Consider the following 27520-nt stretch of genomic DNA (forward strand, 5'->3'; position numbering starts at 1 on the left):
TAGAGCAGAGTTGCTGTACTGAACAGCAAGAGCTGGGATTCTGAAATGACCGTAATAAGCATATCCCCTCAATTTGACATAATTTGGATTCAGGTTTTTAAAAAAAATGTATGAGCTGAGCAATTAAAGCAGTCTAAAGCCTGAGCAGTTGGCTCACAGGATTACTTTTACCTCGTAATCGGAAATTTTAATAACAACCATTCACATGTTTAAGTCTTCCTATAGATTCTAAACCCTTTCTTATATATAAATTTTCTATATAAGATCACACATTCTAAAGTATCAGCTAAGACCAGTTTCCCAGTTATACGATCGAACTTTGCATTAGTTAACTTGGAAATCAATAAAACAGGAAGCGTTCATTGACAGTTAGTAAAATGACAATCCAAAGGAGAACGCCAGAGGGAGACATTGTCACGGTTGACATAGTAACTCGTTATTAGCTGGCGTGGTATTTGGTGGCAGTCTCTCCATTCGCTTATATGTAGCAACCAAGCAAACTGCGGGTTACTTTAAAAAAACAGAACAATACGAAGAAGTGGGTTTGTCGTTTTGAACGCACCCTTAAATCACGTGTTGCGTTTCCATAGTCACGTCATATGGGCTCCACCATGTTGTAGGAAACCCGCCGCTGCTCCTCACTCACTGTCAGATTAGAGTTTAATCCGAGGAGGAGGAGGAGGTGGAGGAGGATACTCTGTCAAGACGCTGTCTGCATCTCGGGAGGACTTGCGCTCTTTATGCATTCAGAATAATCGCGATTCGCGTGCTGCTGTCACTGTTTCCTTCAACGAGCGCCCCGCACACTGAAGATGAAACGCCAGTCTTCCGCTGCTGTCTTTGCCTGTCCGCCGACTTGCCAATACGTTAAGATGTTAGCTGGCTAACTAGCTGAAAAAGAGTAACTAAATCGGATTAGCTGCTAACGGCAGCCTCCCTCTGGGTAACAACCGGGTATTATTTGCTGCACTTGACAAATATAGACCATCAAGCGCTTGTCAGTGTTTGCGTTAATTGTATTTCTACGACAGTGTCAAAATTCCTACTTTGTGCTATAGTTATTCGCTAGTGTTAATGTTTCTGCGAGCTAGCTACGTTATTAGCTAGTCAAACCACAACAAAAGCTGGACCTCTGTCGTTCTCTAGTCTGCACAGTTCGTTAGGGAGGGCGAACATAAAAGTAGTAGTGCCTCTGAACCCCCACCCCCCCAGCCGAAAGTCAAGACGGAGGTGACGGCCAGACTTGGGTGCTAGCTGGTCCTGAGACTAGCGGGCTGAGAAGTGTTCGAGATTTAAGCCCCGACACATTAGCGTTCAGTGGAAACATGTCAGGAAAGGATAAAGACAAGCCGGAGAAACAGTCCACAACGGAACGGCTCGTAAAAGGTGAGAGTCTCTCACAGTACCAGCGCATCATGCATGATTTGACTGGAAGCTAACGTTTGGTACAGAAAACCACCTGTAGCGTTTGAAGAAACTTTGTTTAAACACACTCGGGCTGTTGCATGACAGAGTTGCACTTAATGGTTATACCTGGTCACACAAGTCACGCTTTATAAAGCGACATATACACTTAAAGTCTCACCTTATCATCAGTACGTGTGTGAATACTAATGTGTACTATTGCAGTCTCATAAGCCTTTCAGTTTTATCAGGGGGATGCTCAGATATCTGTGGATGAACCTGAATCAGGTCAAGATCATGATTTCATAAAAGTATTATTTTCACACTTGGCCACTGGTACCTATGCCAGTGATCGCAGCTTGGCACAAATCAAAGCCGAGAAGCCGTCCTCTCCGGTCACCTTGATATTTCAAATGAATGAACTCTAAAATCATGAGGCCTTCTCTTGGGAATACCCGAGGTCTGCTCAGGTTACCAGTGGAGCTCGACAACAAGACGGATTCCTTCACGCTTACATCGTCCAGGCTCATTGGACAGACTGGGCGAACATCTGTTGTGTCTCCTGTATGATGGCTGAGGCATAGCAAAGTCTGAGGTAGCCCCCCAAAGAAAGAGAGTCTAACCCCACCCCTGTAACCACCACCGCTTGCTTCTTAATGCCAAAGCAGCCTCCATCGCTGTCTGCAAGGGCACTAGTAGAGTGTCCTGCCAGGGGACTGGAATGCTGAAGTGTGAGCCAGAAGGGAGAGAGTGAGTTAATTGTGGAAAGAATCTCCCCAGTGATGTTCCCAACATGGCCAGCCACATGGTGGAGAGAGAGAGAGCATCACAGTGACAGGGAGGAGAGAAGGACTGTAGATTGAAGTGAGGCTCGGTTTCTTATTAGTGCAGATTTTAAGTAACAAAAACAATGGGTTTGAGTCTACCGTCTAACCTGTGACTGTAAGAGGGCTTAACTGATAGACCTGTTGAGACTAATGCTCCTCTGGTTGTGTAAGTCAGCAGTTAAGCTCAATTAACTTCCTTTGACCTGGTATTTCGTCCCTCAGAGTCGGGTCTGACAGCTGAGCGATGCCGCAAGACCCTCAGTGAAGTTGAGATTTGGCCCTTCGTAAAGATTCGTGTCACTTTTGATGCGTATCGAACTCGATTATTGCTCCGTGATAAATCTGACCCTGCACCTAAAATAAAATCAGACAGGCCACAGGGGCAGCGGATGCAACTACCACCCCACTTGATCGAGTGACTGAGACGGGAAATTAAAAACCCAGGCTGTGCCTGTTTAGCTCGTGAAGGGTAATGCATTCACTGATAATTAGAGCAATCTGAAGTGGACTTGACAATTCATGCAGCCACAGTGCACTCCATTCATCTCTGCCCAGCCGCATCTTTGTAATTCAATCCTCTCCCATTGTGTGGATTTTGAAACAATAGCGAACATATTCGAGACGCCGGCTCATATCACTGTCCAAAACATTATCCTCAGTGGGCAGGATGGCAGATAGTCGCGTCTTTGTTTCTTGAGTCGTTTGTTGTCCTGCCAGGCTGTGGGTGTTGATGCGGTGCAGTAGCGGCCCTGCGTCTGTGTGTGTGTAGTTTTGAAGAGTTCATCAAACATTAATGCTAATTAGGCCAGGCAGCCTCTAATAAGAAGCCACTCTCAGGGCGGTGGCAGCTTAATGTTATATTATTAGCTTATTATTTTTAACAAAACATTTTTCTTCACTGGGTAAATGAGCGGGCTGCTTCGCTTCCCCCCCCCCCTCACCACGAAGTGGAGAGTGTAAGTGTGTGTGTTAGCGTGTGTGTGTTTACTGGCAGCCAGAGGTTCATTTGTATCTGTGTTTGAACAGACAGCTCCAGTCTTGATCGTGCAGGCAAATCAACCCCAGAATTTATTATTACTGCTATTATTATCATTACTGGAGGACAGCAGGCTCTTTCCTGTTGAGCTGCATGGCTTGTTCACTCCACTGGCACTGAGAAAAGTTATTGTCCAGCATGTGAGGGGAATGGGGGGGATTACCAGCTAGCCTCCAGGCAATTGCTTGTAAATGTGGTCAGCGCTGCTATTGCCTGAAATGTTTAACAGTCAGGTTATGTCATGCCCATTCTGTATCTTTATGATTTTTTTTTTTTTTCTTAAACAGGGCCGGCTTTGTCCGTACAGGAACCTTCTTCCAGTGTGACAAAGCTTTTAAGTAAACAGCCCCTGAATCTCGAAGCCCTTGCTAATAGAGGCTTTACCTAATCTGTTCTTAAGGCTCGTACCTCAGCTTACAGCTCTCTTTGCGGCCGTGCCTCGTATGCTTGGGAGCACTTACTGTTTATTTATACCACACTAGCCAGTGCATGACAGCTTGTCCTCAACACAGGCTAGTCAAGTCGGAGCTTTTCCACTACAGGCCAGGCAGTAGTTTGTCGCCCAAATAACATCTTGTGACTTATTCCCTTGCTTTATTGCACCAGCAATAAAAACACGGCACTTATTTCCTTGTGGGGGAAAAAAAAAACAATCTGCAGATCTGCCTCTAAACTCTTAGTCTAGACTCATGGCATGAGCCTGAGTGACAAATACATTTGGCAACCCCAGGCACCACATCACTGATTAGTAAAAACACTCACACTTAAGTCTGAATCCCTTTTATTTTTTCTCTCTTCAGCTTGCAGTTTGATTTACTGTGTGTAGGTGTGACAGTATTCTCAGAATTCCTCTCTCTCTCCTTTCTGTGATCATTGCCGCCTGCACCACTTAGCTGATACCGGTGTTTGTCTCCTTCCACGATTCCTGTGAGGGATGGGTTTAAAAGAAGGGTCCTATCATCAGCACGATCCCAGATCGGCTCACCTCTTTTTGCATGCCATACAGACGGTGGCTTTACACCATAATTAATTGGTGGCATAATGCATTTGTGTTCGCTTGGTCTGTTGTTGGGCGTACCAGGCATAATCCGTTTTACCTCTCAGACCCAGGCAGTGAGAGCTTGGATCTCCCTCTACTATTGTTTTGAGCTAGCGCAGATTAGTCGGCAGCTATCTGCTCCTGCAGCTTTATGAACCCATGATGCCAGTGTTGGAGCACTAATCTACACCGTGGACACTGTTTTAAAACAGTTATGCAATTTTGATATAATTCCCTGCATTATAGTCTCTTGTCAGAGAGCTAGATTAAATATTGCTTCCGTGATTACTAAAACGTGTTGTTTTCCATACACGGTAAGCTAATGCCCCAACTGCATTGCTGTCACACTGCCTCTGTGATACATTTTCCAGGTTTACTTGTTACTCACTTAATTGTGTTTTGATCGTGATGCTTTCAGGTCTCAGCCTCAAAAGCACTGACCTTTAGTGATGATGGTAAAAGGATTGTGTAGGTGGTGTGGAGCAGCTTATGGGGGGAGGGAGGGTGCGGCTGGGGGGGTTAAGTGAGGTGCAGGGCTTCTTGTTGTTTGTCTCTTACATGGAGTCATCATGTAGGTGTATGCGTCGCTGCTTCTGTGCAAGTAACTTCGTCTTGGCTCAGTCAAGGAAAATGTCACACCTCATGACTTCAGCTGAAGTGAATGCAGGCTGAGATCCATAATGTTTTTGGGTTTTTTTTTTCTTTACTGCTTTTTTCTTTTGTGTTACTTCTGGGGTAATCTGTCCTTATGTATCAATACTACTTCTAAATTAACATTTTGATCCAAGGGTGGACTGCTGGGACCACACAGTCTTATTCTTCTGATGCATTCTTCCTTTTCAAAGGGAGGTTTTCCTCCCCGCTGTCACCAAGTACTAATCAGGGTAGCGTTATTGTATTTGTTTCTATATTATTGAAATGGTGAAAACTCTAATAAAACTGCTATGAAACTACATCAACAGAACTAACGCACACCAGCTGTTTGATACGCTGCCCATCTGATCAGTCCCACGCCTCCAGACTCACAAACAGCTTCTTCCCCTGGGCCATTCGGACTGTTAAAAAAACACTGCCCCCCACACCCCACCCCACCCTGCCCACTCACCAGTAACTCTCATCACTCAGGTCACTCACACACGGACTCTATTGAGATCAAGTCTGCTCTTTTCACTTTGCAACTTGTTCTCTAATGTGTGCCTTTCTATTGTTTTTGTATATATTGCTCTTGTTTATCCATATTTTCCTGTTTGTTATTTAGTCATACTTAGTCATAGTTATATTCTATTCTGGCATAGTTAGTTTGGTGCACCCGCAATTTTGTTGTACATGTACAATTACAATAAAGGGCTATTCTATTCTATTGTAATTAATAATTAATTGAATGCAATAATGAACATTGAGAGTATTTTTGGTGTTTTGCAAATATAGTAAATAAGTCCTATGATTTCTTTTTTCTCCAAGCCGTCTCCTTTTTTTCTCTCCATATAAAAATAAGATTGAATCATAATCTGCGGCTGCTCACAAATGGTGAAAATCAGTTTATCCTTAATTGGTGATGGTGGTTTCTTCTGGAGAATCAGGCCTTCAGACTTTGCATCATGCTGGAGTTTTTCTTTGGAAAAGAAAAACTTAGAGATTAAAAACCAAAAAAGGGAAAAATGATTTTTGACTGGAATCTTGATCATTAACAAGAAATCCAAACAAACTTCTTATCATGATCTATTTCCACTTCACTTGATTTTCTGGACAATCTTTGAATATTGCAACATTACTACCAGACTAGTATGTCTGAAGTGGACATTAGCAGCTCTGTGCTGGTGCTGTAGTGGAACCAGATTACACCATTACAGATTGCTTTGCTTCACACTGGTTACGCCCTTAATGCTAATTAATGCGCACTATCAGTGTAAAAATTCCACAAATGCACTTCATCTTAAGGATGCAGTGATTTTTTTTTTTTTGATGTTTAGACGAACACATTTTCAGATTTTTAGATGAACTGGGCCAATAATCTTAATGCAGCAATTTTGGCAGCATTCGTTATATAAACACGAATGAATATGTTGCCAGCAACTTAGTTACTGTCGATGCCCTTATAAGCTTGACTTTGACAGATTTTTAGCTTTTTATCATAATTCAGGAGGAAACCCCACATCCCGTGACAATATCGAGATTTGGTCCCACCCCTACCATGGAAGGTTTTTCTCGAATGATCGAGGATTTGTTGATGTTTATTGGTGAACCATAATGATGTCATCTTGGATGGCTAAGAACAAGCAAATATGATAATTGATAAATAATGAGCATCATCATGCTTGAATTTTTCTAAATTGTCTGAGTCATGAATCCAGGCAGAAGTTTGAATTTTGGCACAGATTGTCTCACTCCCCTGTGACGGCATTGCTCCCCTTCAGTTGTCATGCAGCTGCCAACCTAAGCTCAAATATGACTATCATAATGATTTTTTTGTTTTTGTTAATCAACAGCTGTGCCATACCCTCCACAACATAAGCTGACTATAAAAGAGCTGTATGAAGATGGCAAGCCCAATGCTGAGCTGCTACGCAACCACCTCGTCAAGGAGGGCCGCGTGGAAGAGGACGTGGCTCTCAAGATCATCAATGACGGCGCCAACATCCTCCGTCAAGAGAAGTGCATGCTGGAGGTGGAGGCACCTATTACAGGTGAGATGCTCGATATTAGGAGCTTAAGGAGGACTGTGTCATGTGTTTAGTGAATTTGGAAATCATTATTTAAGTATTACTTGCATATTTTTTCAGATCTGTTTCCAGGATAATCTAACAAAAATGCAGATTACCCTTGAGCTGGAGGTCTACTGTTCGGACTCTCGATAATATTGCCCACCCACATGTGCTGTACCCTACACTAGATCCATTTAAGAAATTGTGCTGCTCCTCTGTAACTGACTTTGAACTTTGACATACAGTAAAGAGCACAGTTCAACAGACTATCACTGTCAAGTAGTGTAAAGCAGGTGGATGTAGAATAAACAAGCTATTTGAAGACATCTGAGCAGATGTTTAAAGTCTGCTTCGGTGATGCTTCAGCATTATTCCACTGCAGGCTTGTTTATGTTCTATGGCTGACGCCTCACTCTTTCACCAGATCAGAGGGCCTCGCAGGCTGTCAGTCAGGCTTTGACAAGTGTCAGCTCCTTAGCTGACCCTATCATACTCTGTTTTGTTTTTCAACCTCAGGAAGCAAAACCCTGTTAAAACTACTAAAGCTAAACTCTGGGGGAGGGGATGACAAGCATGATAAATATGGCTTTGCACGTTTATGTGATTGATTAGAATAGCTCATTCAGCTCATATAGTTTGTATAGCTGAGTAGTCCTAGGTAAAGAGATATGAGAAGTATTGCTTGGTCAGTTGTTCTTTAAATACGCAGGAAGTATTTGTACAAAGTCCTGGCTGTGCTACTGTTTCGTTCTCATTGAACCCACAGATAAGTGGCTTTCATTTACTGCATAATTCAGAAGTAGTGACTTCAGTGACAGTGAATAATAAAAAAAATTTCAACTTAAAAAGAATTCCCCCCTCCACCTCTACAATGGTTGAAAAGGTTAGAAAGGTACCGCCACAGTCTGTATTGTTATGATAAAGGAAGTGACTTTTATCTGCTCCCTTGTCACAAGTGGTCACTACAGCAGGTAGCTCCACATGCTTGTTTTGAGTTTTACCTCAGATGCCTTTTCTGACGCAACCCCAAAGGGCCTTGTGTGTCCAGCTGGAGTTGAACCAGCGACCTTTTGCGTGCCAAGCAAACATCAGCATTTACAACTTAGCTTAAAATTTAGCGTGCAGTATACTCAATCTTTAATAATCTGTTGCAGTGTCTATAACCCTTCTATGTATATATTTCCATTCATTGAGGGGATTCTACGGCTTTGTCAAGTCACAGTATAGCTTACGCACTGGTCACTGCTCTGAAACTGTGAGAGCAGCACAGCTGAGTAACCATCTATCTGTATGCTTAAGTATGCACTCACCTCATCTAAAAGGTGCGTGTCTGTACTCAGGGAAAAGCACAGCTTTAGTAACTGGAAATGAAGCGAACGTAGGTTTTTATTTTTCCAGCTTCTCGCCCCTGTGCCGTCTGGATTATTTATAGTCCTACAATAATATGAAATAGATGGAAAGACCGACCTGCTTGCGGGCATGCATATCTGAAACAACATTAAACCATCCTACACGTCAGAAGTCGTGATGTCACATTAGCATGGTTTGAGCCCACTGGTAACCTTAGTTTCACCGTCCGCTATTGACCTAAGTTGACCTGGTTCCAGGTTCCAGGTGGATATCTACATGCTTTCACACCTGTGACCACACAGACTACCAAGCATGCATCCTATAGTCACACTAGATAAGGAATAACAAGAAAACCCATTGGCTGGTGTCATAAAAGGAGAGTGCAGTGACCCTTCTCAGCTTCAGAGTGAAGCAATACCTACTTTATCTGAGTGATCACCTTCTCCCTGTGATTCTATTTCTATGGAATCCATGTTTTCCAGGATTACAGGTCACAGATATACTATCACTGATCATAGCAGAGTTTTCATCAGAAGAGTTGTTAAGCCTGGTGGGTGCAGCAGTGGCAGCCTGCCAGAAGTATACTGGTGAAAAGCCACAAGGAGTCAGTAAATGGTTTAAAGTAGATGTGGGCCACATCGTCTGGTCCCAAACACGTAAAGGTCATTTTTGACTTTTCTGTCCACCATCATCATCAAAACAACAAGTAGGATAAAATCTTTTAGGAGAACTATTTGAACTATTTGCATTTATGGCCATTACTTTCATAAGAGCAGCATCTATATCCAGAATAAGTAATATGGCTATAATATGTAACTGAGAAATTAAGAGCAACGTGTTTGTCTGTCTTTGGCAGTATGTGGAGATGTACACGGACAGTTCTTTGACCTTATGAAGTTGTTTGAAGTCGGAGGTTCACCGAGTAACACGCGCTATCTTTTCCTTGGTGACTACGTAGATCGAGGGTACTTCAGTATTGAGGTGAGTAGTTGTGTTAGTATATTTGAGTCATTTTTATTTTTACTTTAATAATAATGAAACATTTATTTCCTCTTTTGAATATTTTTCTCTCTGGTATCAGTAAACACTGTATGAACATGCTGTATAGGTTTGGTTCACAGATAACGCTTGAAAATTATCTGCAGTTATCTTGGCATGTGTCAGTGTTAAAAGGTTATTTCTTTATCTTCCAAATTTTTATATTTTCATGTTTTTTTGCATTTAAATGTTTCAATTTTAAGGATTAAGAAGTCCTTTACAATAACAAAAAAATAGCAATTTGAAAGCATTTAGCTTAAGTAGTGAGATTTAATTTATGAATTTAAAGAAATAATCAGACTTATAACAATGTTTTGGTTTTTCTTTGTAGTTTTTTTTTTTATTTTTTTTAGAAGGGTTATTCCTCATTTTTCTGACTGATTTCAGATCTGGCGACTTTGAGTAAAGCGTTTCAGATATTTAAGCTGGGCTGTTAATAAATGCTAGGCAGGCTCATTCTTTTGTGGGAAATAAATGGATTGGGAAAAAATGCTAATGTAATCAGTTACTATTGTTTATCTAACAGTGTGATATGTTTTGATGTATTCTAACTGTATGTCTTGTTTGTTTAAGAAAAAAAGCTGTCTTTATATCCAATTTGGATACAAGTGTTACTGTCAGAAAGTCAAATCTAGTTTAGTTATGTTTTGGTGGCTTCTTATACTGCTGCTTGTATTCTAAGTGTATATGATGTTGTAGTAAGACCACTGGCTGCAAGTCACATTGAAAGGGCTAGAGCTGATGTAATGAAAAGCATTTGGACTTGAGCGTGTTTCAGTGCCACTTTGATTCAGATGGTTGCTCATGGTGAGAAAGGCTGCTAAAATGTGAGTACTACTGCAGTGCTCCTTGACCAAATGGGTTTTTGTGCCCTAACTTTTATTTCAGTGACACCTCCAAAGGGCACACTTTTCTACATGCTGATTAGAACAGTTAAAAATAAGACAGAGGAGTGGAGCAGAAAGCTGCAGTGCGACTCTCAAGATCTCTGGCTGGAGGGCTGTGCCTGTAGTGCGTTTGAATTTATTGCAGTTATAATGGTGAGCTGGTTTAAAGTAAAACATAAATCACACATTTGGAATGGTTTGTGTACATTACAAAAAAACAAGCATTTATTTATGTGTTGGTCCCAAGGAGCCAGACTTTCTTGTAGCCTTTAAATTTGTCATGAGCAATCATTCTCCAGGCTCTCTGAAGGTCTTTAAAAGTGTTTTTTTTTTTTTTTTAAGACATTGGCTGCTTTTTCGCTTATTTTCAGTCCAGTTGTTGAATCTGACCATTTTCAGGGGAATGTGTGAGGGTTTTTGTTTTTTTTTATTTTGAAGCCACTAAACAGTGGCATATGAATCAAGCATAAGAAAAGCATCTAACTGAGGGGATGACTCAGTGTTATGTCTACACATAAGAGACAATTTATCACTGAAGGTGGTTCCAAAAGAGCCTGAAACCTGGCAGGTGTCATCGTGGTGTGCATTTGAGGGAACTAGACACATGGAGTAGGGCTGGGCCATATCATACTGTTCACGGTAATACCGGTATAATGTTAGGCAACTATAAGAAAATAAAATATCGCAATAGAATATGGGTAAAACGTGCATGCGCAGTGCCTTTGTTTTCATACGCACATGGCAGAAAAAGCATGGGGGCGACGGAGAATGAGAAGGGTGAAGGCGGATCGTTGAATGAAACTGATTAATCAGAATTGGTTTGTAAAAATGGTGCAACGTCAGTGGTGTGGAACTGGTTTGGCACAACTTTTGGTAGAGCATGCAAGCGGGCCGTTGTTATTACAGTGTTTTTCGGAAAATAAGTCGCTCTTAAAATCCTTTTATTTTCTGAAAAATTGACAGTGCCCCTTATAATCCGGTGCGCCTTATGTATGAATTCTGGTTGTGCTTACTGACCTCGAACCATAAAAAAACAGCTGCTTGTTTAAGTGAAAATACATTGATGGGTTTTTTTGCACTAATAAAGTTGCGGAGTTTTAAAGTATTTTGTCTCACATCAATTATCAATTATCGTCAGTTATATCGTTATCGTAAATTTTTTAATATATATTTTGATAAATATTTTTGGCCATATTGCCCTGCCCTAACATGGAGAATGAAATAAGAAGGGGCAGACCTAAAACTATCTATAGCAGATGAACAGCTGATCTGAGAGATGCATGTGGCCCTTCAGTTGGTCCATCTACTGTTTACTGAAGCCTCATTAGAAATGGTCTCAGTGGAAGAATGTATGTGAGGAAGAAATTCTTAAGGAAAATGTGGAGAAAAGGCTGAGGTATGCCACAAGAACTGAATTAATCTTGTCAGAATTGACGGAAACGGCTTCTTTCTTTGAGCATGTCAGTGATCCCAGTGATCCTTTTACAGCACTGTCCTTGCTGTAAAAGCATAAAACACACTGTCAGTCATGGATTGGCCTCCCCAGACCTTGACATTATTAAAACAGCGTGAAAATTTGACAGAAAACAAAACAAAAGGCAGACAGCGTCCAAAGAAGAGCTTTGAATGTCCTTTTTGTACATATTCCATTTGTCTTATATGCTTTATTTCCATGTATGTTTGCACATATTTCTGTGAATTGTATTGCTGTTTGCCATTTTCCTAGCACATTATTAAGAAACGAGGGGTGACTCAAGACTTTTGCACAATATTGTATGTCAGCACTCATGCTGGTAACAAAAACTAGGGAGAAATTATGCCAGATGGCAGTGAAATAGCCTTGAGAGCCAGATTTGTAAAAAAAACCCAAAAAAACCCCCAAATAAATAAAATATGGATACCTTGTGGGAGTAGTGTGAATTTCAAGCTTCACTGTTACTTACTCAGACTCAGTATGAGTTAGTGTATTAACAGTGGGTTCCTTGTAGCACACATTTCAGATTGTTCCTGTAAGTACTTTTCTTGGTCTGAATTAAGCACCCTGTGGAGCACGAGTCCTCGTAGAGCATCTAAAGTATTGATGTTTTAAATATAAATAACATTTTGACATTTCAGTTGTTGACGACTTCTATCCTTAGCCCCAGACCTGCTAGGACCGGCTTTTGGAGTCTAAGTTTCCTCCTTCTTCCCGGCGTCTTGTATATTTGACAACTTAAGAACATAGTAATTGTAAAAGTTATGTTATATAACAGAAAAGAGCCTAGAAATAGTGACTGTTTGGGGCCCAAAGCTGGTCCATAAGTGCTTGAAGGGAGCCTTTCAGACATCGCTGCACCTTTTGATAGTAGATACGTGATGGATATGAGTGGGGTTTTTTGTTTTTCCTAAAGGGCGTGTGCAGTCCTGATTCATGTCTTCAAGTATTTTGAATATTTGTGGAGAAAAAGCAGAAAATGAAAGCTATGTAAGAGTCAACTAGGACGTATGCTAACATTTTGAGCCTCCTCTGGGGTCTTTTGATGGCCCTGGGTTATTGCCTGAGGTGGGTGAAATGTCACAGATGAAAAAAGGGCAGAGAAGTAGCAAAGGGAATGAAAGGCTCTTGATGATGAAGATAGATTTGTTTTTACTAAAGACGCTTATATTTTTTCACCACATTTTTCTAGAAACAGTGGCATCTCTTAAGAATCAGCTTGATTTGTTTGGGTATGCTTCTTGTGGTTCTAAAACTCCACAACCTACTGTGGCTGGCTGGGGTCACAAAGTAGTCCACAACTAACATGCAGCAACTAATTAAAAGTAATGGGATACACACATAATATGCAGCCAGGCAATTATTAGGATATAATTAAAAATGCTGCTGAGGGGAAACCAATCCAATAAGCTGCCAGGATAGTTTTTTAACAGTACCAGACACTGGATTAGCTTTGGAGCACACATACAGGAATAGCACAATTTGGTTTTTGTTATTGTTTGCTGTATTTTTATATACTGTTTCGATGATGATGCTCATGAGCACATGAGCAAAAGATTAAATGTAGTCAGTGTATGTACAAGTAATCTGTGTGAGCTGAAAACTCAGGCTTCAGACTGCTCTGAATGCTCAGTTTCAGGCAGTGTTTGTAATCTTGGCTCTATGTCCATGAGGGACACTATCACTATTATGGTCATCCCAGGCACACAACTCAGAAGCGCCACCCATCTGCTGTTCAAGCTTTCTGTTTATAAGTGACAGCCAATCAAAAGAAAGCTGGGTTAAAGTTAGAAGAAGAGGGACAGCGGAATAACTAGGGGGCTTCACCAAGGATGAGATAAACAAGCGTTATTTTAGACTGGGAATCATACAAAGCTAGTAGTAGAAGCTTTGCATCGAGTTGAATTCAAAGATAAAAGATGGACACAGTTGCTGTGAACTCACCAGTTTGGACTCTGATCCATATGGTCCAAATAAGACAGTTGCCAAAACCATTTTTCTTATATACAAGACTGAAAATATGCTTTTAAATTGTCTGTTTATGTATATTAAGTCTATGAAAATTCACTTGATTTTTACAGACAGCCTCAAAGGGTCAGTAGAGAAATTGCAGTTTCTGTTAGTTGATGGGTTCATTTTTTTTTAATCCCAGAAGTTGTCCCTTTTGTTAGAAAAAATTGAGTTGAGCAACTTCGTAATTGCATTTTTCTTAATTCGTCTAGAGCTAAAACAGTGGATCAGTCAGTCATTCTAAGGTAAAACAGTTTTTTTTTCTTTTTTAATAAATTAATAATTTAAGTGAATTAAAAAAAAAAAAGAACTTCCAATTTCACCTTCTAAATTCTGATGATTTTTCTCAAAAATTTGAGATTAGATGGTCTGGTTTTTTTTCTCTTAAAGACTTTTGATTGAGGTAGATTATTACAAATATAAAATAATCATTAATTGGCAGCTATTGATTTGTTAAAATAGCGATTAAGATCTCTGAAATGTGTCATTGTTTCTACACATGAGAGGAAGCAGCCTAAAGTCACCATGAAACGGCACTGAAGTGTAAAACCTATAGATTTGCAGCCATTTGATCTCACTAGCAGGGCTAGTGTTTTTTTTAGGCCACTTCAGTAATGCATAAGGCAGATATAGGAAAATGGATATCAGGATGTGGTTACCTAGGTAACATAAAGAGTCACCGCAGCCTCTTGAAGCAGTGCGTTACCACTGCAGGCCAGCAATTTGCCAAAGTCTAAATTCATTGTGTGTGCACAACCTGTTTTATTCTGTGTATTTCTTTATTCACTTAGTGAATTCTCTTGGATCCAAGCAAGTGTTTCTTTGGACAAACCGTCCAAGCCCCAGCTCCACCCCTACATAAACCATGCACAGGCTGAAGAGAGTGTGTGTGTGTGTGTTTGTGGGAGATGAGGTGAAGGTAGCCAGTGTTCATGTCTGCCACACAAAGCTCCATGCCCCTTTCTTTGTCTTCTTTTCCCCGCTCGTGAGTAGCTGGCTGAAAGAGTGCAGAGAGCTCTCATTAAAACCCATGTCAGCTTCAAGCCACTCAGAGCCATGTCCTTTCCTACGCCTCCGCACATAAGAGAGAGCAAGTCACACCGACAGCCCCCTCAACACATTTACCTGCACTTCACAGTCTGATATTCCTCTCAGTGATCAATGTGTATAAGATGAGATGGGTGCACCCACCACCACCACCACCTTATTTCGACATTGCGTGAACACACACCTGCAGGCTCTGGTTACCTTGGCATCTCGTTGCATCGATAGCGGGCCATGGTTTGCACATGTTAAAAAAGCATGTTGAGAGTGTCAAGCAGCAGCTATTGAACAGTGCATGAACTGAAGAGAAAGCATGTTTGGATTTGGATTGTAAATGCTGTTCTGTTCTTTTAAAATTAGAACCAGTAATGTAGTCACACGAAACCCATCCCACTGCTTCTAATATTTGGTTAGCAAAGGGAAAAACAAACTGTTGTTTGGCGTATGATGGTTAATGTGTGTTTGGAGCTTCATGTGGCAGAAAGCAAATAGCAGTTGTAGCAGTTTCTACAGGACAGGAATTTAACTGCAAAATGACATAAGCACTCATACCTTACTTTTATATAGGAATATAACCAGATGGCAACCAGTCTGTTTGAGCCTTGCGTTGCAGTGAGACACATTGTGTTTATAAATTAAGCAGCAGTTATTTGGAAACCTTCACCAATCTGTCTGAGAGTGTTTGTAGTTAGTCTGTGATTGTTTGCAGACAGGTTGTCTCCCACCATGCGGCCTGTGCAACTACCTTGTGATCAAAAGTGGTCAAAGGTTGAGAGTGCACATTCATTTTAAGAGCAGGGATGGATGGAGTGATAGATAATTGCCTGAGTAATTATTCCAACATTTGCTGTTTCTAGCGTTTCTAATATGAGTATGCTTCACTAAACATTATTGTTCAGTATGGAGGGGTATACGGGTTGTCTATCATTAAAGGAGATGCACACATTCTAAGGGAACTAAAAATATGATGTATCTTGCTGCAAGAACATAATAAGGGCATCTCTCACCCTGAGTCCACCTGGAGGCCTTCCATCGTCTTGGACTGCAGCTGGCAAAGTAGTCCTTGTTCTGTTCTGTAACCAATCTGTAAGTGAGGTTGGCTTAAGACATGAACCAGCTCTCTTCAGCTACCCGCTGTTTCTGCTTAGAGTCAGCCTGCATCTTGCAGCAGATCTCCAGAGCAGAAGGAGTACCATTGCGAGCTGCAGTCCAAGGCAGTGGCGTTGAAGTCCTTCCATGGGACATGAGTCCATTGGCTAGTTGGGGCTTGTATGCATGTTCTCCCTTTGGCTGTGTGAATTCCCTCTGGGTACTCTGGTTTCCTCCCACCGTGCAAAGGCACACAGGTCAGGTTAATTGGTAATTCTAAATTAGTCATAGGTGTAACTGTGAGTCTGAATGGTTGTCTATTACTTAGTGTTAATACTATGATAGATCTTTCCAGGATGCACCCCGCCTCTCACCTTATGTCACCTGGGATACTCCCTTCCCATGATCCTGAACTGGATAATTGATTAAGGCCGGGTGGCCAGCCAAAATAAAGTCTGTGTGCAATAAGTACCGGTAATGTCTCCTTTGTATCTCCGGTGGCTCTAAAATATGAAAATGTTAATAGTAGCAACATTTTGGAACACTGTTTTACAATAGTAACAATGTTTCAATACTCACACAATGTGAATTGTGTTGGAAAGCGGGGCCTTTTGCTGCCTTTGAGAGGGTCATCTGGGATGCTAATACGCTTGTTGTAAAAATGTCAACATATTCAAGAGATGATTAAATCTAGTTCATATGTAGAGAGATAACACATTTAATTAACATAAATATTGTTTTTGCTTTTTATATAGTGTGAAATTAAACCAAAAATCAGTTCCTGGGACTTTACATAGTAAGGTCCATACCTTAAAACCTTTGAAAGAGCAGCTCAACAGTTCCCCCTCGAACAGCTCTTGATGACAGTGGTGAGGGAAGCCTGTGTGTGGAGAACACTGAATATGTTTGAATAGAATTATGAGCACACGTCTCTGACCTTTCTCACATTTCTCTCTTGCCGTCTCTCCTCTCAGTGCGTTCTCTACCTCTGGTCTCTCAAGATCAACCACCCCACCACACTCTTCCTGCTGCGTGGGAACCACGAGTGCCGGCACCTCACCGAGTATTTCACCTTCAAACAGGAATGTAAGTGTGCTGCTTTTCTCAGCCGTATGAAGACCAGCCCAGGGGGCTCATATGCTCTCTGTACCACTTTAAATTGACCTGTATCAGTCAGCTCTCAGATTTCACACATAGCCCAGATATAATGGTGCAGTCTGGTGCTAATAGTGTGAGTGCAGGATTGCTGTCGCAGGTATTTCCTTAGTCCCATTGATAGTTCTTTTCACTTTCAAGTACCGCAGACACAAATAAGGAATTGAAAACACAGTGCTGGGAAACATAGCTATGTTAAGTCAGACTTCATGCCAGAGAAGTGGAGTGTTTTCTCTATTCCCCTTTAGTAAAATGACTAGCGCCCCGTAAGTAGGACACATTTGTCACAAACACGTTGAATTGGGAAGTCCCGTCACAACATGCAACAGTTCATCTGCGAATCTCCAGCGAGGAGATGAAGCCTTTGTCCCGTTTGTCTTGCCGACAGCAAACTGCTGAAGCATGGAGAGCAGCGAGGCATGCTGTTGATGCTATTTAGACAGTTACACTCATACTTTGATTTCAGTCAGTGACAGCTGCATGTGTGTGTGTGCAGAGCAAGTGTGGAGGTATTAGCATGCAAACTCAGAAAGCAGTCGGCAAAGAATGTCTTGCCAGTTGCAAATAGATTTCACTCACTACATCCCTGCTCACACCCACCCACATGCCACCTCATCTGTACACACAAACACACACACACAGTTTGCCACCTGTTCGGTTGGGGCAAGCTTATTGATCGGAAAAGCTTGTTGATCGATAATCAGTTCAACACTAACAAATTTAATCAGAGAGATTAGGGATTGTTGTAGTAATTGATTGCAGCTGCGATCACACTTCTCTCGTAGCCTTGTCTTGTAGTACACACAGGAAACGTTTGTAGAAGTAGTAAAATGTGGCAATCCAAGTCAGTGTGGCCTCACACGATGTTTTAACCCATGTTGCCTTATTGTTTTAAGTGGTGCATTAATGATATTAGAACGTTTTGTTTTTTCAGATTAAACAGTCAAGAGTGGGGATTATTTTACAACTTATTTTATGATTGATCCTCACAGTGTACAACTCGGAGTTATGACGTGGGCAGAATATTGGCTACTGCATTAAGGCTCTGTTGACCATGTTGTTATCCTTGCATCTATTCCTGCGATTCCTCCACATCCCACAGCTATTCTCATGAATGATAGGCGTCGCCACTATACCTCCACATCAGCACTCACAAAAAAGGGGTCGAAACCTCCCTCTGTGTAATCTTTTACACAATAAGACAAGTAACAGACATAGAGACTTGCACAAGCGGCAGAAACAGCGGCTTGCTACAATGGATTTGACGGCAACTTTGTTGTGCGGTAGATATAATGCAGCTCATAGCCTCATGAGCAAGCGCGATACAATGACGACCTGTTTTATTTAATGAATACATTATCTTTGTTCTCATCAATAAACAGTTTTAGCATAGTTTATTATCACCAAGCACACTCATCTTATCTGTTATGGTCTACAGCCCCATGACGTCGTTTCTGGGAAGACATGGGTTAGTGTGCGGAGTCCAGAGTTAACCTAGATTCATAAGACGGCATTAACTCTTTACTTTAGCTAACTGCAGAAATAGCATTTTCCTGTTTCTCATCCCATGAGTAGTGTTTCATTGTTATTCCAACTAAGCATTAAAGATGTTCATTTACTAAAACATTTTCACAGAGTAAAGAACTTTAATTTCCAAGCTCAAAGCTCCACACTCCCCTTTATGACCTTAAAGTAGCACTGTCTTCAAACTGGCACTCGCATTGTACTGTCCTGGCTGCTTCTCCTCTATAAGGCATGGACTTCCTCCTGACCTAATCTGACCCTTTCATTCTTCTGCAAGTGGCGCTGTAGAAGCTGTCTGGAAACAATCACCACTGGCACAGTTGGCAGGGCAGCTCTGCTAGCCGCTCATAACACATCTACCAAACCTTTGCTGTAGTGAGCAAATTCAACAGACTTTTTGCCATCTTTGGCAGTAATTATGACCTCAGACTGAATCCCAATCTTTATTTTTACTGCAGGTAAAATTAAATACTCTGAACGGGTGTATGACGCCTGTATGGAGGCCTTTGACTGCCTGCCCCTCGCTGCCCTACTCAACCAGCAGTTCCTGTGTGTACATGGCGGACTCTCACCAGAAATCAACTGCCTAGATGACATAAGAAAAGTAAGTGATCGACCGCTGGCTTGTGACATTATCAAGATCTGCCTTTCAAGTTAATCTCTTATATGTTCCAAGAATATGTGTTAAAGTGTCAGCTCTAATCGCAGATCATTCACTCCGTCATGCCTCATTACACGTGATTCTAGCTTTGATGTACAGCCTGTTCCACTGTTGGCAGGTTGAAATCCAGAATGGGCATTTCCTGTCTGTGCCATGGATGCCCTGGTCAAACTGAGGCAGGACAACCAATATGGCTGTTATTGAAAACAAAAGTTTTACAATAAAGTGCACATTTAACAGCACCAGAGGGTGACATGAAAACACAGTAACATCTAAATTAAGTCATCAACTTAGTTTACTATATTTAGAACGAAGGCAGGTGGCACGGTGGTTAGCACTGTTGCGCACAGCAAGAAGGTCCTGAGTTCAATTCCACCATCAGGCCGGGGGTCAGAATGGTTGTCTGTCCCTGTGTGTTGGCCCTGCGACAGACTGGCGACCTGTCCAGGATGTACCCCGCCTCTCGCCCTATGACAGCTGGGATAGGCTCCAGCGCCCCCTGCGACCATGAAAAGGATAAGCGGAAGCGAATGGATGGATGGCTGGATGGATGGATAGAACGAAGGCAGGCTTAAACTGGCTTCACTTTTTAGCTTTGGAGCTACGTTGATCTCTTATTTACAGTCTGTTAGAGATGGACAGTTAAAAGCTATAAATACTCGTTGGGCAAATACTTTTGGACTCTGGATAAACACTCTTCAGTCGTGTTTTGAGTGTTGACGTTACATAGTTTGTCTGGCAGAGGGCACCCTGCAACTTCCCTGTTGGCAACATACATTTTTGGAGTGCCACAAACACAACCAGGTGAACAGAACGAAGTCCAACGTAAATAAATAACACCATATCGCAAATGTTAGAGACGTGTTTTCTGTTTTGTGTGTCTGATAGAAAAAAGTATTAGGAGATGTGTTGGCATATTGCTGTCTTGGTCTTGGGGCTTTAGTCAAAATAAAAAGGCCAGAAATTGTTTATCGGTTTTTATTGTTTAACATGGGTTGTAGCCTTTCACAAGCTTCTCAGCTTGTTACACTAGTTCTGTCAGCAGGGACAGAACTAGTGTAACAAAGCGAGTTCGGTTAAAAATGCATTTTTTCAGTTCCTTCCATGTCATTTCCATCGAGGCAGTTGAATGGAGTGCTTTCATGTGAGAGAGTCCATTTCCTTGACTTTGTGGCTTTAGCCACTTTGTCACAACCAAACAGTTCCTCTGCTAAGTATGTTTGTATTTTGTGCTCTGCAGTTAGACAGATTTAAAGAGCCTCCAGCATTCGGGCCAATGTGCGACCTGATTTGGGCAGACCCTGGTGAGGACTACGGCAGTGAAAAAACATCAGAACACTTCAACCACAACTCCGTCAGAGGCTGCTCTTACTTTTTCAGGTAAAACTGCCGCTTTTAGCGTCACTGTTACGCTCTGCACAAGCACTGCCCTTGTAGAGCACTTTAATAATAATAATGAGGAATCGAATTGAAAACGAGCTGCATCGCGCAGGTCACAGGTTGTGGATTCATTGTTTTATAGGTCAATCAGCTTATTGAGGCACTTTCAAAAATGGCCTTCTCAAAACAGGTTAGCAGATAAAAACAGCATGTTCAAAATGGGTCAACACATTCAGTGTGCCTCTACAAAATAGGTCAACAGATTCAAAGAGCTCCTTCACAATATTCTGTGGAAATGGGTCCAGCAATGGTCAAGAGCATACAAACATGTTAGAGATTTACACATTTCAATGGCTTGTTTAGAATTCTGTGGGTTTAAAGATACAAAATGCTTATTCAGAATAGGAAACAACAGCCAGGTGATTACGTGTAATAAGATTAGAGAGGAAAAATTGAACAATGCCTATCACAGTCCTTTATGACAGAAAATGTTAGGCTGAGATAAGCTAAATCAGTTAGCTTGGAGCTAGTTACATCAGCTGTGTGCAACTTGAGATGTAACCAGCTTCCTCAGTAAGTCTGTATTAAGTGAAGGTAAATGCATCAGTGAATTAAGAGATTGCACCAGACCTTACCAAGAGATGGCAGCTTAGGGGAGTTGGTCAGCCACTTTGGATGGACTTATCATAGCTTTCATTTTGTGGTCTCCACGTGACAAAGTAAGTACTTTTAAGAAACTATTTAGCTCATATTTGGGAAAGACTTTTGTCACAGCGGTTTGCAGTGTTTCACACATTACATATGCATAACTCACAATGTCAGAATGTCTAAATAAAGGTTTCTTCCTGTTTAGAATGTGGTCAGTTTTCAACAGTCTTTGAGACTGACACAAAAGTTAGCCAAATACAATAGACGACCTGCATTCAGCGATGTCAGCGACTCTACACCTAACCTAAATGTAAAACACTGTAGTTGTTATGCCGACTGTCAACCTGCCTTGTTTGATAAATCCAGGGAACAGTATGATGACCTTCTACTCCAACAACATTGAAAGGATTGCTTTTTTCCACTGGTGTATACTAGAGATGGACCGATCCGATATTATGTATCGGGTCCGATACTGACCTAAATTACTGGATCGGATATCGGAGAAAAATAAAAAATGTAATCCGATCCATTAAATATCACGAAAGCACCTCACAAAACTTGCAACACGCCGTAACTCACCTCAGAATGTTAGCACGTCGGAGCAGTATGCATCACGTGATAGAGCGGCTGTGGCATGCGGGACCTGTCGGTGGTCTGGATAGCATGTGGAGCTTCGCTAGCAACCCGGCATTTCATCTCCAACAAAGTTATCCCCGAGAGAAGTAAAGCAAGTGTGTAAGTCCATCTCTGAATGTTTGTAAAGCATTCCTGCGTTAAGCTTAACAAGCGATATATGGAGCGACTGCCTCTTCTTGCTGCTACTTCAATTATGAAACTGCTTAATGATCAGCTGATCGGCTTTTCTGTCGCGAGTCCGTGTCTCTTGTTTGTTTTTGGCCCACTTTGCACCAGAAAGAGGAAACCAGCGGCTGAACAACAGCAGCACGTTTAAGCTTGATCAGCTGTTGTTAGAATTTATTTAATATTACTTTCTACTCGAGGATCTTTTTCTACGTAGCTGACGCTGGTAACTGTGCAGGGGCGGATCTAGCAAAGTTTAGCCAGGGGGGCCGATAGGGCATTAACAGGGAAAAGGGGGCACAAAGACATACTTTTCTTTCTTATTCTCATTTAAAATGTCTAGCTTTTAATAAATAATTATCTGACACCCAAAGTTTTAATTTGATGTAAAATGAATAGAAGTCAATTACTGTATATAGTGACTATTAAGTCTAACATACCCTAGTAAGCTATAGTACTTTTTCCTTTGGGAAGGCACCATCTGTGAATTCTGCAATTTTGTTGAAGAAAGATGTTGAATCTATTTAATATTTCTTGAAAAATAATTCATTTCTGTGCATTTTTTTCCACACTGCATCAAATTAAGGTTGATTACGTCGATTAAGCATCATGAGGTGGAGGGTGAGGGGTGGTTCCCTATTTTTTATTTATTTATTTTTGTTGTTGCTGGGAGTTGGAACCCTATTAGTTAGGTTGCTTAATATTTACGCTAAGTACTCTTTAAAATACCAGAATAGGGAGGATGGTGTAGGTTTAAGTTTATTAGATTGATCAGTATTGCTGAACTATGAAATTTTTTTTTTTGCATACAGGTATAACAGAATAGCTTTAGTGTAGTTGTTGTTTTAAACTTGAGTATGAACTTATACAAAATGCAGCAAGATATTTAAAAAACAGTTTTGTTGATTAAAAAACACTATATCGGATTCATATCGGTATCGGCAGATATCCAAATTTATGATATCGGTATCGGACATAAAAAAGTGGTATCGTGCCATCTCTAGTGTATACTGCTGTCTGTTTGTATAAACAAGGTGACGACACACAGGCAAAGAGCAGTGATGCCTGCTTGTGATGCAGTCAGTGTAAATCTGAGCTAACTAAGGCCTCAGTCACAAAGAACTAGAGACCAGTCAGCGACCATCTGGCAACCACTTTGGTCACGACCAGCTGTATGGAAAACCCTCCTTCCGACTGCTTTGGTTGTCAACAGGTTGCTGTGTTTGCCAAACGTTTGCATGGAAGGCGCCAACTTGTCTGCAAACACTTACACACTGCTCACTAAGCAGTAGTGAAACATGAAAAGTGTGAGGCAAACCAGAAATGAGGAATGTTCACCTTCAGACTAAAGGTTGTTACTCTGGTTTGCAATGCAAACTACAGGTGACTGCAGAGATCTGCTAGCAACCAAAGCAATCACAATGATGTTTTTGGTGCAGCAGCATTCTGTTTGCAGACAATTTCACCTTTGTTTTGGTTTCTCAAAGTTGCCAGTGTGTTGCGGCCTGTAGGCCCGTGTGACTGATGCCTCATAAAGCTAACATTAGATTGATAAAGCAGCATCTCAATTATTGTAAAAGTATAACAGGTGCTAGCATAATTTTACATTTTTGTTAAAATGCTGTCTAAACCACTAATTAGATTTTTTTTTATGTTTGTATTTCACAAAAATAAAAACTAAATATCTTAACTGATTGGCTAAAAGATTGTTAGCACAAACTTTGGGATTGCTGCTAACTCTGAAATGCAGAGCTGTGCAAGAAAATAAATAAAACATAGATACCTTGATAAAGTTTCGGGAAATAAGAACACATTTATACTGAATATAGACGTGATTTGCTGGAGGTTTTGTGAAAGTGTGTAGTCCTTGAGTTGATAACTTTTGATTGGCAGTGCTATAGACATTTCCTCCTTTCATGCATATCTTAAGGTGAAGTGATTTTGTTTAGCTGATCCCTAGTTTAGATGAAATAGTCTAAGAACTGACCAGTTTATCAAGTGTTAAACCAAAGTAATAGTGATAAAACACTCTGTTTTGTCTTGTGTTGCAAGTCCCTTAGAGCCCAGATTTACTTACTGATGAGTTGAGCTAGAGCCAAGACCGTGGAAGGAGAGGTTTTAGTCATCAAGATTTCCATCAAAAGAACTTGAAAGTAAAACAAGGTTTCCTTTGATGAACCTGCTGAATGATTATTTAACAGCTGTTTGCAGCATGCTCTCATTTATCTCTGCATCACTGAGGATCTCTCACCTGGTCTTCTTTTAGCAGCACTCACTAGTGTTCCTCCAACATCCCCTCCTTTGGTGGTTCTGGAGTTGCTGAGTAAATGGAACAAATAATTGTGACTATGATTTTGCCTTAGTCGAATATTAATACTGGTCAAAACATTAAAGTCTGCGTGTCTAAAGTCTGTTCATATTGCCAATATCAGAAACCATTGGGGCTGGTTTGATGTTGCTTTGTTTATTCCCAATAATTTCCAGAGCTAATGGATTAGTTGTACTCTAAAATAAAGTAGCTGTCCTCATCTAGCCTCTGCTTGGTCTAAACTTTTTGGAGAGGTCAGCCAGTGCTGCTGAATCCCATAAATACACCAGAGCAACCGCTGGATACTGTGCATCTTTAAACTCTGAGCTCAAGAGGCCAGAGGGCACAACATGCTGAAAATAAACGTGAAGGCATCTCCTCAGGCCAACAGTCAATTAGTAACTGATCTTAAGAGGCCTCACGCTGCTCCGTCTAATGGTTGAAATTTGAACTACGCTTTGACCCCTCTGTTAGTGGTTTTAACTGGTCCGCCTTCTCTGTCTCTTTCTCTCTTTGCAGTTACTCAGCAGTCTGTGACTTTTTGGTAAATAATAACTTGCTGTCGGTAATAAGAGCCCATGAAGCACAGGATGCAGGGTAAGTGGTATTTTGAAAACACATTTCCAGCATTTGATGATATGGAACATGTTTAATGGGTCACTCTTATTTGCGGCTGCATAGGTATCGGATGTACAGAAAAAGCCAGACCACAGGTTTCCCTTCATTAATCACAATCTTTTCAGCTCCAAATTACCTAGATGTCTACAACAACAAAGGTCTCTGTCTTTTCTTTTTTCTCATACCTCTCTCATTATTGTATTTTTCTTGCATTTACCTGTCGTCAGTCCTTCAATGTCGCCTCCCATCTCCTCCTCTCTTTCTATCCTAGCTGCTGTATTAAAATACGAGAACAACGTGATGAACATCCGACAGTTCAACTGCTCCCCGCACCCTTACTGGTTGCCCAACTTTATGGATGTCTTTACGTGGTCTCTGCCTTTTGTTGGAGAGAAGGGTACGTCTGGTGCCGAGTTTGGAAAAAGTGGATTGGAGGCCGACAACGATTCTTGTATTGAGCTTTCTATGATTCATTTACAGTGACGGAGATGCTGGTGAATGTACTCAACATTTGCTCCGACGATGAGCTCATGTCAGAGGGAGACGACCTTTATGAAGGTAGGTAAAAAAAAATGCATGTCTATTATTACTGAAGAAGCATCCACTCGAAAACGTTCATCTCGAAATGTTTCTGATGAATACTTTACTCATAAATATAACCAATGGACTGGGACCAGTACAAAAATAAAACAAGAAAAAAACCCACTAAGTTGGGGAAGGTTATTAGTGAGAACTGCCAGTGTGTTTTTCCACAGTGGTAATCTCACTAAATTGAGAAGAAGCTGAAATGAAAGCATTGTCATGCAGGCAAACTGTTTATTTAGCAATCTTTGGCAGTCCACCTCTCTTCCTAACACGATACCTCCTGGTCACCAGTCAGTAATACGATCAAAGCTACGACAAGCCGATGTGATGTCTTTTCAGACTTTTTTATACGAGGGCAATCCCAAAGGTCAGGTCTGCTATTGTTTTAGAAATACAAACAACAGTTAATTTTCCATAATATTTACATCATTTTAAAGCTTGAAGACTTATTTTTCTACATAATCGCCATTTTGGTCGATGCATTTTTGTAGATGCTGTGGCAGTTTTACAATGCCCATGTCATACCTGCTCGCCACCGCCACAGATTCGTCTTCAGGACAAATGTTCGTTCAACTTTGGGAGCAGGTGGTAGTCACTGGGTGCGTAGCCCAGACTGTAGGGCGGGTGAGGGATGAAGTTCCAACCAAAGTTTGGCAGGAGAGCGATAGTTTGACGGTGACGTGTGGATGCACGGTATCGTGGAGAATGCTTATGCACAGTGCGCAACTGTGTTTTGGGACCAAAAGGGGGTATTATTGGTTGACTTTCTGCCTGTTGGGACCACAGTAAATGCTGACAGGTACTGTGAATCACAGGAAAAACTCAGAAGGCCATTTCAGAACCGGAGAAGAGGAATGCTGAGGAAAGACGTAAGCATTCGCCACAACACTGCATGTCCACACGTCACCCGTGATGTAAATATTGTGAAAAAATAAACGGTTGTTTGTATTTCTAAAACAATAGGAGACCTTACTTTTGGGATTGTCCTCATATTTACCGGTGACCACATACTCATAGTGCTCCTAGAATCAAACACTTTTACTTGGTGATGAACCAGGATAATGTGTCCTGGACACAAACTACTCAGTGGGTTTGAATTTTTCTTAGTTTGGACAAATACATCCAAACAATGACAAGACAACTTCTCACTTTCTTTCTGTTCTTCACACATTACAGTAACCTGTGAATTGTGATGGATCGTGAGCTGGATGAGCTACTAGTCACATTGTAGACTCTGTTTTTAGTACATTGTTCTCTAGAATTGTGGCAATCAGGAAACAAAGGAAATAATCTTTCTCACTGACACACATCAAAAATTATTTTTCACAAATAATGGGGTAAGGGCATAGTTAGGATTATTATCTATGGTGAGTCAGACCTGAGAAGGTTAACACATTTATAACATGTATCAAAGCTAAACCTAGTTTAAGGCGTGTTTTTTGTCTAAAAATCCATAAATATAGGTGGCCTGCTCACCTGTGCACATGTGCTTAGGTTGTAGACTTTATACAGATTCATTTCTGCTTCTTCAGTGAATGAATATTTTAATTTGGCTTTTAAATTGGATGAAGTGATAATGAGTCCCGGCACTCACTTAACTGACATGGAATGCTGGGAGGTGATTTATGTGTAGCGCTTAATCATAATTCAGCCTCTGTCACACATGGCTGATGCTGAATAGGGAGTTCTGGTCCCTGAAGTACACGCACTCTGCTCTGAAACGAACGCGTGACCAAAGAGGGCGAAGAATATCACTCCCTCGGGATGGAAAGTGCGGTGTGCTTTGTCTTAACTCATACTACGCACTGTCTCCAGGCGGCACCTCAGCGATGCGCAAGGAGGTTATTCGGAACAAGATTCGTGCTGTGGGAAAAATGGCCCGAGTCTTCGCAGTTCTCAGGTCTGCCTTGACTTTGACATTCTCTTTTTTTTCCCTTCTT

The 27520-nt window shown here is 41.2% G+C and overlaps 1 protein-coding gene across 2 annotated transcripts in view; it reads left to right on the top strand.

Annotated features, from left to right (window-relative positions):
- The first annotated feature begins 498 nt into the window (after positions 1-498).
- The window catches only part of ppp3cca (protein phosphatase 3, catalytic subunit, gamma isozyme, a), a 33597-nt gene continuing 6575 nt past the window's right edge, over positions 499-27520 (top strand). For both annotated transcript variants that reach the window (XM_085293568.1, XM_085293569.1), the window contains exons 1-11: positions 499-1386; positions 6793-6990; positions 9215-9339; positions 16875-16986; positions 19038-19183; positions 20481-20620; positions 24897-24974; positions 25059-25153; positions 25267-25392; positions 25476-25553; positions 27396-27480. In XM_085293568.1, the coding sequence (XP_085149694.1) occupies positions 1326-1386; positions 6793-6990; positions 9215-9339; positions 16875-16986; positions 19038-19183; positions 20481-20620; positions 24897-24974; positions 25059-25153; positions 25267-25392; positions 25476-25553; positions 27396-27480 (1244 nt within the window). In that variant the 5' untranslated portion in view covers positions 499-1325. The remainder of the gene's footprint in view (positions 1387-6792; positions 6991-9214; positions 9340-16874; positions 16987-19037; positions 19184-20480; positions 20621-24896; positions 24975-25058; positions 25154-25266; positions 25393-25475; positions 25554-27395; positions 27481-27520) is intronic.

Source organism: Mchenga conophoros, linkage group LG12 (genome assembly GCF_057382185.1).
Source record: "Mchenga conophoros isolate Kocher_MC1m ecotype Shallow Benthic linkage group LG12, M_conophoros_male_GT1.1, whole genome shotgun sequence".
Taxonomy (NCBI): Eukaryota; Metazoa; Chordata; class Actinopteri; order Cichliformes; family Cichlidae; genus Mchenga; species Mchenga conophoros.